At 38.6% G+C, this 17,432-nt stretch overlaps 2 protein-coding genes and 1 non-coding gene across 4 annotated transcripts; 1 reads left to right on the plus strand and 2 right to left on the minus strand.

The window, feature by feature from the left end:
• Positions 1-4,905: 4,905 nt before the first annotated feature.
• On the minus strand, positions 4,906-4,978 carry TRNAK-UUU. Its single transcript has one exon. It is a non-coding gene; the product is annotated as a tRNA-Lys (tRNA).
• Positions 4,979-8,331: 3,353 nt separating this feature from the next.
• On the plus strand, positions 8,332-14,566 carry LOC121981992 (purple acid phosphatase 15-like). 2 transcript variants are annotated; one of them, XM_042534826.1, is made up of 8 exons: positions 8,332-8,728; positions 10,023-10,214; positions 10,607-10,940; positions 11,085-11,302; positions 12,826-13,016; positions 13,338-13,622; positions 13,897-14,106; positions 14,452-14,566. In XM_042534826.1, the coding sequence occupies exons 1-7, from the start codon at positions 8,455-8,457 to the stop codon at positions 14,059-14,061; spliced, it is 1,659 nt and encodes a 552-aa protein (XP_042390760.1). In that variant the 5' UTR covers positions 8,332-8,454; the 3' UTR covers positions 14,062-14,106; positions 14,452-14,566. The 2 variants fall into 2 exon arrangements, with proteins under 2 accessions (XP_042390760.1, XP_042390758.1); XM_042534824.1 differs by having other exon boundaries at positions 13,897-14,459.
• LOC121981993 lies at positions 14,364-17,277 on the minus strand. Its single transcript, XM_042534827.1, has 2 exons — positions 16,783-17,277; positions 14,364-15,883 (listed from the first exon to the last, which is right to left on the minus strand). Exons 1-2 carry the CDS (start codon positions 17,052-17,054, stop codon positions 14,527-14,529), a joined length of 1,629 nt encoding a protein of 542 aa, XP_042390761.1. The 5' UTR covers positions 17,055-17,277; the 3' UTR covers positions 14,364-14,526.
• Between the last annotated feature and the right edge of the window lie 155 nt (positions 17,278-17,432).

A 17,432-nucleotide genomic window follows, 5' to 3' on the forward strand; every position in this document is an offset into this window, starting at 1 on the left:
ATTTTGGATTTAATACTTTATGCATTAAGTAATTAATTAAACTGTATAAACGACATTTACTTACAGAGGAGTTTGGCCCTTCGGAAATGGATGCGGATCCGTGGCTTCTCTCGGATTCCGATTCGACCTCGCTTTCAGATTCGTTGGTGTAGTCCCGGGCCGTCAATGCAAGAAAGCTTGCCTACTTGGCTTCTTCATCGTTGGATTCCTCGGAAGATGACTCGTCCTAAGTTGCCTTCAGGACCTTTTTCCTCCTTGGTTTCTTTGGATCCTTTTGGTTCGGGCAGTTCTCCTTGATGTGCCCCTTCTGATTGCACCCGTAGCAGGTCACCTCGAATTTGACCTTTGAGTTTAGTTGGGCTTCTTTGGACTGGATGACCTTTTTGACATCCTTTTTGTTGAAGCCCTTCTTTTTGTAGAGTTTCTTTACCAGGTTGACTATTTCGGTTGTGAGCTCGTTGTCATCGTCTGAATCTGGTTCTTCTTCTGATTCTGGTTCGGTTCTGCATTTTATTCTTGATTCGCGCGCTCTGCCTGTACCTGCAACCAAAGTCAACCCTTTCTCGGCAGGGCGTGCATTAATCTACTCATAAAGTTCAAATTCTGAAAAAAGTTCATCTAATTTAATGGTAGATAGATCCTTGGATACCTTGTAAGCATCTACCATTGATGCCCACAAGGTATTCCTCGGAAATGCATTTAGAGAATACCTGATGATATACCGGTTATCTACCTTCTGTCCAATTGCATGAAGCCTGTTGAGTAGATTTGTATTCGGGCGTGGAGTTGGGCGGCCGTCTCACCTTCCTAAAATTTAATATTAAATAATTTATTGAATATCATGTCTCTTTTACTTACTTTGGTGTTGGATGTTCCTTCGTGAAGTTCGATGAGCTTCTCCCACAACTCCTTGGCACTGGTGAAGGGGCCGACGCGGTTAAGTTCTTCTTTTGATAGGTCACACTGGAGGGTGCAAGTAGCCTTGGCATTTGCTTCCATCTTCTTAATTAGTGACGTGTCCCAGTCCTCGTATGGTAGTGGCTTGCCGGCGCCATCAGTTGGTAGTTGGAGCCTGATTTTGACGATCATCCAGACTTCAAAATGAGTCTGGAGATACGCCTCCATCCGACCATTCCAGTACCCGAAGTCATCACCGGTGAATAGCGGGGGGTGAGCTGTACTGTAGCCTTCTTGAAGTGTCATTTTAGATTTAGTATATGAAGAAGATAAACAACAAGAAAATTCGAGGACTTGATCCTGAATTAGTAGTGCGGGAAGTATATGAAATGAAAAATAAACTCGGGTGGCGTTGCACCAACCTCGAGCAAGAAATCCGATTACGAAAGAAAACGGATTGGAAAACGGCATGAATACCGATTCCGATCGACTCCTAAAAACAAAAAATACCACGAAAGATGCCTAATTGGTGGTTGCACCAAATCAAAGCTACCCCGCTCTGATACCAATTGTTAGATCGAGAAGTGCTAGAGGGGGGTGAATAGCGCTCGTGGCTATTTCGTATGATTTAGAAATAGAGTCGGAATACGCAGCAGAAAAATAAAAGCAAACACACACGCAAACACAGGTTGTTTACTTGGTTCGGAACCTGTGACGACTCCTACTCCAAGGCCCATGCTCGTTGAGCGTTTACGATGGGCAACACTTATAATATCGAAAAGATGTTACAATTTAAGTACAATAAACGAAAGTTAAATATACCAACGACACTGGAAAATAGCAGATTCAGGGCTCCGGGTCGTCGGGATGTTGTTGCAGCACTTTGGGATGGACTCGTTAGCAGCTGGATGCAGAAGGATTGCTTTCATGCAGTTGTATTAGACTGCTGCTCGAGACCTCCTTTTATTTACTACTGAAGGCGCCTTAAATCCCATTCGAGGCGCCTCCAACTCGCCGAGTCAGCCGCGTGGATCAGCACTTATCCGGTCACACCTCATCCACTTGAAGGCGCCTTCAAGCCACTCCAAGGTGCCTCCAAGTCGCGGTCCAAGGCGCCTTTAGTCCCTATGATGGCGCCTCCAGCTCCTCTGCACAGCTGGCTTCGGCTTGCACCCGAGGCACCTCCAAGCTCCATGGAGGTGCCTCGGACACTATTCATCCGAGGCTTAACTTGTTCCTTTTGTACATGCAAGATATGTTAGTCCCAAAACAATATTGTACCCTGCAAGACAAAGTTAGAACAGATATAAACATGATAAATTAAGTGGTTGACAGTCATCGGACTGTCCCGGTCTGACTTCAGGTTTTCGTTCGGAAACCCTAGGTCGACCCGACGCCTACTGTTCCCTCTACGGGGAACGCGTTCTCACCTACTCCCCTCAGGAGAGATTACCTGGTGCCAGTCCGGTCCTCCAGACCGACTGGACTTTCTGCTTAGGGTTACCACCCCCTAGGACCTAGGGTTACTGCCCCCTAGGGGTTTTCTCCACCTAGGGTTACCACCCCCTAGGACCTAGGGTTACCGCTCCCTAGGGTTTTCCTCCACCTAGAGTTACCACCCCCTATGACCTAAGGTTACCGCCCCTTAGGTTTTTCCACCTGCCTAACCGCAGTTAGGACTTTCCTGAAACCTCATTTGAGCACATCAGATAACAATGAATCTTAATTTTGAATCCCTTTGCCATTATCAAAACTTAGGTTCGGTCGTCGGATGCTTCCCGCACCAACAGATTTTTTAACTCGAATTAGGTCAAATTCGGATTAAAAATTCCCAACATTCAATATATTAGATCAAAATTATTTATGAGGACATTATTACGACCAGGAGAATGATATGAACATATAGATTTGTTTTTCATAAAATTCCGATGTCTCTAGGTCAATATTTAAACCTTCCGAATTTTTTTTTTAATTTTTAATTTTGAGATGAATCCAAGATTCGTCCCAGAATTATGGGACGAATTCAGCAACGAAAATATTGTTTATTGGGAACTTGAAACAAAATTATTTTGTTGCAGATTTCGTTGATAATTTGAGTCGATGTTTGTTTTTGTCGCCTAATTTATTATAATTTTGAGACGAATATTTTTCATCCTAAATTTTTATCCCTAAATTATTTTTTTTTTAGTGTCAACTTCTTTCATTCGGACATGATCAATTATAATAAGAAAAGTGTAATTTTATATTGTATTATTTCTTTTACGGGTATGGGAGAGCAGTGGGGAGGGAGTAGGGATGACAATGGGTCGGATTCGGGTCGGATTCTATATCCTCTGTACCCATACCCATCGGGTATAGGATATCCGATGGGTATACCCATACCCATACCCATTAAAGGATCGGATATATTCTATACGTGTAATTTTTCTTCTTTCTATCGAACTATTATCATTCAACAAAAATATATTAAAATTAATATCCTATTATATATATATATATATATATATATATATATATATATATATATAATTTAAAATATATATTAAACATCTATATAGTTCCTATTAATATCAACAAAAAATAGTAAGTTGATTTTAGAAAAAGAAAATTTTCTTTAATATATGTATATATATTATTTAATCGGGTATTCGGGTCGGGTATTGATAGTCTCTCCATATCCTCCTCCATTCGAGTCGGATGTCGGATCCTCCATCGAGTTCGGATGAAATTGTCATCCCTAAGAGGGAGGAGAATGGAAGAACAAATTGTCACGACTAATGAAAAACACATGGTTGAAAAGGATGAACGTTGAGATCATGCTATAGTGCCCTAAGATGAAGTTGGAGCTAGGGGATAATCTAATCGAGTCAAATCAAACGATAAGATGTTCGAGTTCGACTCGGTTGTTTTTTTCACTCAGCTCGAGTTTAATTTGAACTTTAATTCTCAATCTCAAGCTCAGTTCAAAATTAAATATATAATGAGTGTGACTCGAGCTTTGTCTAAAAATAACTCGTTTAATATTTAAATGAGCTTAGTTCGAATTCGATTCATTAACATATTATTTTTAGATCGTTAAACAAGTTTGAGTTCCAATTCATTAGGCACATAATCAGACTCGAGTTAATGATATTGTTTTACTTTTAAATTTTAATTATATATATATAAATGAGTTTCTTGATGAATATGTTCACAAACCTCTTAACGAACATATTCACAAATCTCTAAACGAATATATTCAGGAGTTTACGAATTAAATAGTGTTAAACTCAACCTTGACTCGATAATACTTTCGAATTCAAAATTAAACTCGAATTCAAAATTAAACTCGAGCTCTGCTCATTAATTTAATTGAATGTTTTTTTATTCCAAATTAAGGCCCAAATAACAAGCCACTTGGATTGCTTATCCCCCTAGTTGGGGTTATGGCTAAGGTAGAAGGAATTGAAAAGGAGATACTATAATTAGCGAGGAAAATAATTGAAGATAACAAATGCAAACTAGAGACTCAAATGCACGTCTTCTCGGAACACAAATATTTGTATAGGTTCAAGGAGTTGAAGAAGAAAAAAAAAAAGCAATAAATAATGTTGTGCGAGGGGAATCACGGGGATGCTAAATGTAAACTTAAATGATCAAAATTATTATAAGTTGATAAATGCAAACTTAAACTGATTAAAATTATTATGAGATGATGATAAATGATAAATTAAGATAGTCTTATTGATTATTTTTAAAGTGATCAATACAATCTTATAAAAATTTTCTATCGATCACTAAATAATTGGGAAACATATGTTTTGTTAAACTTTCCATTTAAATGAAATTTTTTTATCGTTGAAGATTGAATTATGAATATCATAATCCCGGAAACATAAGACGATGATAAATAAACTTACAGGAGTTGAAGGAAAAAAAAACAAGAATTATCACAGAAAAAACTATGATACAGCAGCCTCATAACTGCCCCTCGCTATTAAAAAGGAATTCAGTGAATAAGAAAAACACCGCCGTCTGTGGGAATCGAACCCACGACCACATGGTTAAAAGCCATGCGCTCTACCAGCTGAGCTAAGACGGCTTGATGACAAGACTTTCATTACATATATTAAATTATAATTTTATGTATAGAGTCTATTACAAATCCTATGGCCAAAGTTTTATTCCGCCCTCGTCTAGTGTCGCGATGCCCTCCCAGCCCATCCTCTTCTTTTAAATCCTAGGAGTCGGCTTCCACTCCCCACCCACCTGCGTTCGCCGTCCGTTTCCTCTGGCGATCCTCCTTTGAAGCCTAGCCGCCGCCTCCAACATGTAAGCCTAATTTCTAGTCTATAGAGAAGAAGAACTAAAACCATTGCTGATGGAGGGATTCTTTTTCTTTTCTTTATTCACTTTCCAAGTATGAATTTCTGATCAAAGGTTGGGGAAACCTACTTGTTAATTCGAATAAAGATTCAGATTTCAGCCGCAGATTTATTTATTTATTTATTTATCTTAAGTTAATGCATCATCGATCATGGAGACGTTTTCATGAATCTTAAAGTTTCTCAGTTATAATAGATAATTTTAGCAAAATCTGCAAGTTGATTTACAGTGTTATTAAGATATATATTCCGATATTTATATTTACATGTGCATCAACTCCAGTCAGACTTGGACGAGGTAGTGTAGAAAATAGAAACCAACTGGAATAATTTGTCTGTGAGAATTTGCATTTGTTGCCTAGTTGTTATTAGGGATTTTTCATCTATTTTTGGAGATTCTTTATATTTATCTTTTTTTTTTTTTCTAATTTTACAACAATCAGTTTGTACTTATTCCTTGTAGAATGATGGAACAGATGGACATTATTTTCAAGATCTAAATCTCATTTCAGAGCCCAAAGAAATTTAGGAAATGGCATAGTTTATCTTTTATACTCTTCGCATTGTTATTTCATGTTTGTGCCTCTTCTCTATAGCAACTAGAATTTCATTATATCCAAATGGCGCATAGCTTTAAAAGCTTGCTTATGATTTTTTACATAGCAAAAATTACCATGTTGCTACCCAACTGTTTCTAGTATCTCCCTAGTATCTTTTTGCAGGAATTTATGATGTATATCACCCTTTCTTAAATATTGTCCATCCATATAAAATGTGGTTGCTTTTATTAGCATGAGTTTATATTATGCAACTATAGGTCCACCAGGGAGCTGGACCAAGTACTCAAGCAGTCGGTGTTGTCAATCAAGGACAGTATACTCCTGCTGCTGTTCCTAGTGGACTTGTGCAATGGCACCCTACTGGCATATGGCACCCCAGCTAGTCCCCATTGGATCTGTTGGGATTGGAGCGCAGCGGAAATCATGGTTCATTTCGTGGTACATATAATTTTACACATAATAACATAAAAACATACCTCGAGTCCTCAATAGGCTTGAATGATATTACAGACAGATAAGAATCCTACGTGTGACTCCTCTAGCGGTATCCATGCGCACTAGATCATGAACTTAACACAATCCGTTAGGTACTAGCTTCTTGGACCGACAAAACTTTGGAAGCACTACCGATATATCTCTTCCGGTGGAAGAAAACGAATAAGAAGTTGACGAGGAAGAAATGGAGAGAACAAAATTTACTCTTGCATCTTTCCGAGGATGATTACTTATAGCCTCCAAGAAATACGAAGAGTTAAGGTCTCAATTAATTCATCATTTATGATCTTCATTAATTAGGAAGATGAAGAGTTATAGACTTCGTAAATTTTTCATATATATAACCTTCATTATGATAACTTTTCAAATTTTTCATTAATTATCATTATGATGACTTTTCGAATTCTCTTTTCTTTGTATCAAATAAATCCATATTTGATCTTGGTCTCGACTAGCTTCCGATACCATTGTTTATGTCTACGTGCTATGCGTGCGACCCTTTAGGTTTTATACACGAAAGCAGTGTAAATCTATATACAGACTAAGGTAACCGTTTAACAACAGTTTTTAGCCACTCAACGCGATAAAATTAATATCAGTCATAAACTATAAACCACCATGAACCGATTACTGTGTAATCCAATCTCTTCATCTAAGCCTACATTCCAATTAATTCGATACATTATGCATCATTACCAAATTAATTGTTTTACTTGATTTCCAAGATATAATAGACTCCTCTTGAATGATAAAGCATTCCTCCCATGACCATGGATTTCGAGTCACTATTATCTCTATCAAGTGACCATGATATTATCTCCTAATCCAAGAGAGCGATGAATCCTCTATTGACTCAACACTATTCTCTTTATGCTTTGTCATACACCCAACTACCGTATTAATCATAATTCAATTAAAGACTGCTTTTAACGGCATCAAAGCACATAACTCCACGCATAGAATAAATGAAGGTCTCAAGTCAAAAGATCAGTTACACTCGTTCATAAGAGGAATAATCAATGATGCTTAATATGTGGTCTCCTCTTGAGTGGGTCGTGTCCAGTGTACCTCTAAACTCAAGGTACCTCCAAGTACAACTTGGATATCTATCCCTCGGTCTATCTCGACCTAGTCATACTCAACGTTGATCTAGATATTAATGTCCCCTTTAGATATCTATCCGATCAAGGATGATTTTCATATTAATATACCCATTAATCTGTGAGATTTTATCATTAATCATATACGTACAGAAAAATAAATAATTAATGATAAATTTTACCTTTATTAAATAATTATCCATAAAATATATAAGAAGTATCTTGACACATAAATGCACACACTAACAGGATCTTCATCAGACCCTATGCAAGGGTATACAGCTGAGGAAGAGGAGACCTTGAGACTACCAGCTGAGAGGGAAGTCAACATTGGGAGATGGACATCCACATTGAGCAAGAAGATGGCAATCGAGGAAGCATTCAGCAGCATATGGATGAAGGTGCATTGCTTTGTCTTCCATTCTACTATGCTTTATCTTTACTTCTTTAGCTTTCCTATATATATTTTTTTCAAGTACAATACATTTGGCACTCATGAATCAATCTTGATTCTTGGAAGACGATTCACCCAATTGAATTTGTTATTTGATTCAGTATTCATTAAGTCAAAACAGAATTAATAGCTTCCTCAAACTGGAATTTTATGAATAATGTTGATTCACTTCTCTTCCATTGTTAGTTGTGCACTTGTAACTTCATCCCTTTACAAGGAATGTATGTCAATAATATATATGAATGTAGGCGTGAAATAATATAATAATAGCAAAATCATAGTGAATATTTAAAAATAAAAAATTCTAAGGGTAAAAACAAAAAAATCTCTTTCAATTGTCAAGCTTCATGAGATTAGTTTAAATTTTAAGGAACAAGTTGACATTTTCCTGCACTTCAACAATTAAACGATAAGAACCACTACGGCATTTGATTTATATTCCAAAAATGGACAAATGCCGCGGAGACGCAACGCTTCACGCTATCTCTCTCTCTTTCCCCCCCGCCTCTCTCTTTTCCACCTTTCCTCTGTGCTCTCCTCGCTCTATCCTCAACCAAACCCTAACACCCAAGCGAAACAGGGCAATGGATCTCCCGGCTCCCCTCCTCCTCATTCTGGCGTTGGCGCTTCCAGCGTGGACAGCCCTCGCGGAAGGCGGCCGGAGGATCCCGACCACATTGGATGGTCCGTTCGTCCCCGTGACCGTCCCGATCTACGGCAGAGTGGCACCAAGGAACGCCGTCGATTTGCCGGACTCCGACCCCAGGGTGCAGAGGAGGGTGACAGGGTGGGAGCCTGAGCAGATCTCCGTCTCGCTATCGGCCACTGAGGATTCCGTCTGGATTTCGTGGATTACGGGTTTGTGCTCCGTGTTAGTGTATAGTTTAGGACTTTTGAGTTTCGTCTCCCTTTCTCAGCGTTCTCGAGGAATTTAGGATTATCGCCTCTCTTTCTCTTGTTATACATTTTCTCGTTTTGATTGAATTCTCTTATTATTCTTACCTTTGGTCAAGTTACTTTAAAAATAGGAGTGCTTTTCCCCTTATTTAGTCATTTTGTTTATCTGGATGCAAAAATGGCAGTTCAATTTGTAGTTTTTCCCCCTTCTTTGCATGAGTTTACTAGAGTAAACTGGCACAAACAGCGGAAAGAATAAGGGAGAGAACGTACAATCTGGAATTTTGTTTATTGAGAATGAAATGACGAATTCAGTAATTATAGTGTTGAAGAACGGCTATAAATAAGAACAGAATTCTAGAGTCAGAAATCAATATGAGCGTAACAGAGAACATAAAGAAAATTAGATAGTTCAAGTTTGAGTAGCTCAATACATGGATAAACTGATGAAAATCAAAGAGGAAACATCAGAAGGATTATAAATGAAGCATTTGCAGAGCATCACCTTTACATTTCAGAAAAGAGAAGTGTGTGTATGTTCATGCACCTAATCCTCTGTTGTTGCCATTTTGTCGCTATTTGAGATGAAAATAATTAATTGTGAGATGATGGTTGTTGAAGGCACATCGATAATGTTCCAACCAAATCTACATACCTAGGCTTGCACTAAAGATATCCAACTCTTATGAGGCAATCCAGGAATCTGCTATCAGAAACCATGCTATAATATTGTCAACAGAATCCCTTTGAGAAGCAGCTGGTTTCCAAAATCTTAATCATGATCATTTTGAAAAAAACCACCACTGGAAGGAAAATTCTGAAAATTCAGAGAAATCAATTGGCTTTGAATAAAAGTATCTGTGTGCACAAGTGATTCTAATCACTTTGAGAAAAATTCATGTCTGCCAAATTAACATCAAATGATGTTTTCTTGCACTTGTTCCATTTTTTTTTTTTTTGCTAGTTTTGATGCAGGCATATGGATTTAGTTCTTTTTGAGTTAGTCGAGTGACAATTTTGTACAGTATAGAAATATTTGAGTTATGTTCTTACTTCCACTTTTGAGGCATCTTTCACATGGTAAGAATTTGTATGTTATTGTAAAAAAATAATATCTGTCGTTAATTTTTCACATGCACATTGTTCTTCGATTCAAAGTATAGATCTTTCCTTTATTGAGTTCTGGAATTGTTTTTTTGTTTTTCTACTGTAATCTGATTATTGTTGTAGTTTAAATCTTCATGTCAACATGCAGGTGAGTTTCAAATTGGCAATGACATTGAGCCATTAGATCCTACAATTGTAGCAAGTGTAGTCCATTATGGGATTTCAAAGGAAATTCTGACTTCTGAAGCTACAGGATATTCACTCATTTATAATCAATTTTATCCATTTGAAGGCCTGCAAAATTACACTTCTGGGATTATACATCATGCACTACTAAATGGTATGCTTGCAGATCTTATTTGTTTATGTGGATTGACCTGTTCATGCTGGTTCTTGCAAATCATTCACCACAGCATTTAATTTGGTGAGGTTTTATATGGTAGCATGAGTCTTGCAGCTTCTGTCCTTTTTTTTTCGTGTGATATTAGGTTTGGTGTGTTAGATATTGTCATGTACTATCCTTTGCTTAGATTATATTTCCTAGTTTTATGTATTTAGTGGAATTATACACATGTATTTACCATTGGGTCTAATAGTTCCAAAGAAAGTGCTTAAGTAGTAATTAAAAATTTGGATCTGATATTCTTATTGGAGCTGATGACACAATGTACTGCTCCAGTACCCTTAAAAATGCTTTTACCATATTAATGCTGCTAAATAATTACTTTGCAGATCTGAGACCAGGGACAAAATACTACTACCAATGTGGAGACCCATCAATACCAGCTATGAGTACCATCCATTCTTTCCACACAATGCCTGCTCCGGGACCTGATAACTACCCAAAATCAATAGCTGTGGTTGGAGATTTGGGTCTTACGTACAATAGTACATCCACTGTGGACCATATGATGAGCAACAAGCCAGATCTTATTCTTTTGCTAGGGGATGCTACTTATGCAAATTTATATTTGACAAATGGGACAGGAGCAGATTGTTATTGCTGTTCATTTCCAACAACTCCAATACATGAGACCTTCCAACCTCGGTGGGATTACTGGGGAAGGTTTGTAAGCTTGCTAACACTTCTTTGAATATCTGTCTATCTTTGCTAAGAATACTAGTATTAGGAAAATTATCCATTTATGAATATTTTGAATTCAAAATTGCTGCCACCGATGGAATGATGTTTTCTATAATCCCTTTATAGATACATGGAGCCTGTGATTTCAGAAATTCCAATTATGGTGATTGAAGGAAACCATGAGATAGAACAACAGGCTGAAAATAAGACATTTGTATCTTACAGCTCAAGATTTGCATTTCCATCTGAAGAAAGTGAATCATTTTCTACATTTTACTATTCTTTCAATGCTGGAGGGATACACTTTATTATGCTCGGAGCCTATATTTCCTATTACAAATCAGGTCAGTTTAGGCTTCTTCTCACACACTGCTGATGCTTGTAGCTTGGTTCCAATTTTGATATTCATATAAAGCTGCTTGTCATTCAAGTGAAGGATCAATGTCTTCAATTTTGGAATGCACACAAAATTTTCTGATTTGTAACCGTAAATAACTGCCATACTTCTTTAGTTGTTGCAATCATTCAGAGTTGTGTGGATTATAATTTCTGAACATTATAAATCTCTTTTACTGGAGCAGTGATTTTTGAAATTTGCCTACCTCAAACTTCAATTGAAGGAATGAAAGTATGAAGGCGTTATGTATGTAGAAGTATGTCAAGTGGTTAAGTTGCAAAATATTGTTGGCATCTGATCCACCTTGCAGCAACAATATATGTAGGCCAACATGAACTAAGAATAGTACATGTATCTGTGGATATGAGAAAGTCACTAAGGGTGGCAATTGATGTTTCAAGGTCAAAAAAGGAAATCACCTGCATGGCTGCATGTGCATTTATCTTAGACTATTCAGTGTAGACTCTAGGTTTTAGATAGTTATCTGGCTTACACTACAAGGTCAGTTAAAATTGAGACTGTAAATTGGACTCAAGTGATGTTTGAATATAATTTGAAGAAGGTAAACTTGTATTGCATGTTGTGTTCATAAGAGACAATATATTTAGAGAGCTCTAGACTTAGTTATTGGAGAATGCAAGCACAATTCCTTAGTTTTAGATCAACACAGTGATAGAGAGGACAAAGAGAGGGGTCTCAAGAGCAAATTCTTGAGTGGGCTTCTCCCTAAAGTGTTCATACAACAAACATGAAAAAGAATGAAGAAAAAGGGAATCACTCAAAGATTTTAGAGGACTGATGGACATCACTCAACAACCTTTGCTGCTAAGAAGATGGAACCATGTGGACAATAAGGCAGTAAGCATGGAAAGAAAGAAGAAAAAAATTGAGGAACAGATGAGGGAGAAGGAAACAAATAGTAGATGCTACAGAGGAGCCAATGGAAAAATAACGAAGCAAAGAGAGTTTTGTTGGAAGAAGAATTTTTTAGTCCAGAACTGGAAGTTGCACTTTATCTGAATGAACATGATCAGGGAGGAATTGAACTACCGAGCCATGAGAGAGAAGGGGAACCAAGACACTTGGAAGAAGAGGGGTCTGACATTATTCCTTGTGGAGACGATACTAGATAATGTGCAAAGATCCTCACAGGGGCAGTCAAGGCATGGCAAACTAAGAAAATTCATTTCATTCCATATTTCCAAGAACCAAAAATTTAAGACTCGTATTCTTATATTATTCATACTTTATTCCACTCCAAAACTAAGAATGCATATTCCTATTCCATTCCCACTTATTTCATTCCTTGCCAAATTCATTCCATGAATCAAACATATTGGAAGATTTTGTAAAATCTAAAATTGTTTTCATGTATAAGGGTTACACTCACTGTAGCATCTTCCAAGGTAGTATGCCCTTTACAACTCTCTCCATCATAGCAATCTCCTAAGGTAAGTTGGTCTATTTCAGGTGAACAATACAAGTGGTTGGAAAGAGACCTGGAAAGGGTCGACCGAACACTAACTCCATGGCTGATAGCAACTTGGCATCCCCCTTGGTACAGTTCCTACAAAGCCCATTACAGGGAAGCTGAGTGTATGAGAGTGGAAATGGAGGAGTTACTTTACTCGTATGGCGTTGACATCGTATTCAATGGCCATGTAAGACTGTTGTCTTTTCTTAAATTGCATTATTTCCTTGACGATCTCTCTGCTGTTTTTCATTCTAAAGAAAGGAGTTGAATGAAAAATGAACTTAATTATATACAATTATTGTAAAAAATCTTTAAAAATTGGCTTTGAAATTATATCAGCTTCTTTGAACACAAGGTGAAGTGAGCTTCATTGATTTCATTATCTTGTGTAACCCACATGTTATATCACCTTTGCCTATTATTCTTCTTGAAATGACAAATTATTAGTACGTTTGCATTGAATTCTGAACTATCTGATCATCAACCATCTTCATTCCCCAATATTCAGGTTCATGCATATGAACGATCAAACCGTGTGTACAACTATTTGTTGGATCCATGTGGTCCAGTCTATATCACAGTAGGTGATGGGGGCAACCGAGAAAAAATGGCAGTTAGGCATGCAGATGATCCTGATGGATGCCCAGAGCCATCGACAACATATGATGTGCATATGGGTGGATTCTGTGCATTCAATTTCACCTCTGGCCCTGCTGCAGGCAAATTTTGCTGGGATCGTCAGCCTGATTACAGCGCTTATAGAGAAAGTAGCTTTGGACATGGGATTCTAGAGGTAGACCATTCTTTTCTTTGTTAATTACATAAACGATCCCTTCAGTATCAACCATGTTTCAAACTGGTTTCTGTTTTTTCACTGAACTTTTAGATTCTTCAATCAGGTTACACTTATCTTAACCATTCTATTCAAGCCCAAAATCTACCGGATTAGGGATCTAAATACTTGATTAAAATAACTAAGAATTCAATCATGAAGTAAAGTATTTACAACTTACGGTGTAGATGATTTGTTCACCATCTTTTGCACTTGCATCATTTGCCAAATGCAGGTGAAGAACGAGACTCATGCTCTATGGACGTGGCACCGGAACCAGGATCTTTATGCCAGTGCTAAAGATGAGATTTATATAGTCCGGCAGCCGGACAAGTGCCCTGTCCAGCCGATAATGCCATCAGATTTTATAGGAGGGATCAAGGGCAAATGGGCAATCTAGTGGAATAACAACCTATTTTTTCCCAGCGGGATGAAATTTTACAAGGTACATAGGTTTGGTGAAGTCACGGTGTAAATTGGATGAAGGTCAAAATTACAAATTTAAACCTATCTCATCATCAGGGTGAATACTTATTTATTGTGTAGCCCTAAATTGTGCTTGATATGGATTACATGATACTTTATCTCAATGTATATGGGCTTGCACATGCAGCCTTGCAAAAAAGTGTTTGTTTTAATAATTATTTTTTATGGTTTTGAACTATATTTATCGCACAACAGTTTGTTCTTCAACACAAAATGTTACATTCTAATTTTGGATCTGTTGACTTCTTCAATACAACACTAGCCCATACAAATTCAGAACAGAATTTAGTTACTATATTCGCAGATGTAACACAACTAAGCTCCTGCTTCACTGAACAACGGCGAGTGGTGGTTCTCATTTCTCTTCGTCAACAAATGGTCAAAAATTCCATTTTGGAGACGTATGAGCAGCAGTTTGAGGCAGCTTCCTCTGATTCACCGAATTGTTCTGCTTCTTCATGCTCGATGAGACGGTTGGGTTGTAATACTCATGGATCCTTTGTGCCGACACTGATGTTTGCGACCGTGTCTTCCTTGCAGGTTGCGAGGCAAGGTGCTGCTTCTGCATGGCTGCTTTGGATGCTGATGTTGTCGTTGAGGACCATCTGCTGTAGTTGACACAGCTTCTGCTCCTGCCCACCTGTTGAAGCTTGGTTTCTTTAGCACTGGGTATATTTCTACTCTCCATTGTCTCAGCCGAGTACATGGTTTGCTTCTCGCTACTACAATGCTCCCACTCGTTCAATGCCTCTGGAGATGAAGAGGAGTGCATGTCACTGCAGTGATCTTGCCAGGTACCAACAGGTGGGAGCTTATATTCTGGTTTAACATTCACTTGCGATGCATTGTCCGATGAAAACTTGTTTTCTCTCTTTGCAATTGTAGGCTCTTTGACATTGTTTTGGTCAGTTAATTTTTTAAGTGGCAGAGGCAAAACGATCGACCTTGAGACCTTGGGAGGGAAGTTGATGTCCAAGAGCTGCACTGTAGCTCGTTCCTTCTTTTGAATCGGTCCAGGAATTAGTTTTGGCGATTCGAAAATCTCTGGAGTAGGAATCCCCTGGTCATGGATACAATCCAAGTCCATAACCAGGTCTTCGTCAGGACAAAATATAGCATTAGAGTTTGACGAGCAACTTGGCCCAAGTTGATGTCTATATTTTCGGTCTGCAGGTGGGGATAGCGTTATAGCCTCATTCACCTCCTCAGGTACTTTGGAGACACGCCGTGTCTTCAGTCCCGTAGACATCAACTGAACTGCAGGCAACTTGGGCTTGCTAACCTCATCCAAACTGCCCTCCCAATGCTGATACAACCAATTGCATATGACCGAAATGGGAATCCCGAATTGGGTGGAAGTATCCTTCTTCTGTGACAAAGCTGTCGAAGAAGATGGAGGCGATCTTCTGGTGGGAGACGATGCAAGTTTCATGGGATCACATATCATGAAAGCTAAATTGCCTTGAACATCAAAACCAGCAGATCCAGGGCACCATGGAACACCATCTGTAGACAACTTTATGAGATTATCGGTCGCTACAACTATTTTTGCTTCGCCAATCTTCAGCTCCTTTTTCATTGTGTGCCCTAATAGGTAAACCAAATTGCCCAAATCTAGATTCGGGTGGCAGCAGATCTTCAAGTGAAAGGGTTGTTGCACCTGTGAGGTCGAATCGTTATCCAGTATATCAAGTCCCACTATAGTAAGATCGAGAACGGAGCTCGTTATGAAAAATCTGGAAAAGAACAAAGAAATATGAGACGACAACACTAAGATAAATGAAGTATTCATCTAGAAAGTAGAAGAACATTAATGCTAATTATTCATTAAGTGCATGAATCAATAGTTCAATCGCAATGAAGTTTGATGTCAATAATGCATCTGTGGCCAATCCTAATTAAATTGTTGGAACTCATAGTTGCTTGTATTACACATTTGTAGCTATTAGATTATGGGTGACAATTTGGGCCAAGGGATCATAAACAATTCATGTCACCTTATCCTGCAACGAATTTGACTCTAACATGTATACAACCACTTCAGTAACCACTAACCAGATCAAAATTAGTTAGATCATCAAACTTGAACACAACTTATTTATTTGTAGAGATCATAAAAACATCAACTAGTTTATGCAAACTTGGGGATCACATTGTGTCGTGTAAATGGATTGTGTCATCTTCACTCACCAAAAAGTTAGATCAAACACGAGTTTTTAATGTGTAGGTCAGCTACTCTAGTAGTGTGGAATGTATCCAGTTGACACTTCAATGTCATATCGATCTACGTACATAGTCAAATCTCCACTTTCAATATGCAGAAAGAGGTCAATTTGGATTTTCTATAGTTATGATAGTCAAATCTCTCCACTTTCAGTTGCTCGAAGAATGCTAAATTCCTAAATAAAAGGGGGAAAAAATCTTAACAATATAGGAACTATGTATTCTCATGTACACAGGATCAGATCTGGGACAAATTGCAATCGCCATTGGCATGCTTTTACCTACTTCCAGATTGATCTACAGTCGAATCACCCACACTTCAAAATTTCTAATTCAAACCCTGAGTTACTGGGAAGCAGGAGAATCTCGAAACAAATGCGGAAAATCAGTAATGAAGCAGGAAGCAACTGACCTCTGAGGGACGAGGCGGCCAACAGCGCAGCCACGGAAGAGTTGGATCTCGGCCGCCTCAGCCACCGCAGCAGAAGGGAGACGGGCATGCGTTGTGAGGAGGAGGTTACGGTGGATGAGGAAACCAGTGCCTGCGCCGCCGCCCCCGCCTCCGGCGACGGAGATGGAGGCGAGCGCGAGGCCTTTGGACGAGAATATGCTGTCCTTCATCCTCTCCGATCTCCCCCCGCCCGAGCAGAAGCACCACCTCGAACCCTCCCCCAAAACTCCCATCTCGCCCGCAAGCGTCTCCTCCAATCCGAGAAAGTACAACCCAATGTAGCGTCACAGAAAGCTTACGGGATCTGGTGTTTGCCGACGGTCGGTGCCGGATTATCTGGACGTCAGCCGGCACGGATCTGTCGGCCTCTCTCTCTCTCTCGGCAGAGGCGAGGTGGAAGATGTGATACTCTCACTCCCCTTGCCCTGTCAATCCATTTCAGATATTTTTATACCATCAATAAATGTATGATTTATTATTATTATTTAATAAGTTCGGTGACATTATCCGATTAATGTACATTCAAATGTCGCCTACGATGCCATGACAAAGTGTTTCCGTAGTTAATTAAATACGATTTTGAAGTACTGCGGATTAATTTTCTCCGATTA

Source organism: Zingiber officinale, chromosome 5A, assembly GCF_018446385.1.
Source record: "Zingiber officinale cultivar Zhangliang chromosome 5A, Zo_v1.1, whole genome shotgun sequence".
Taxonomy (NCBI): Eukaryota; Viridiplantae; Streptophyta; class Magnoliopsida; order Zingiberales; family Zingiberaceae; genus Zingiber; species Zingiber officinale.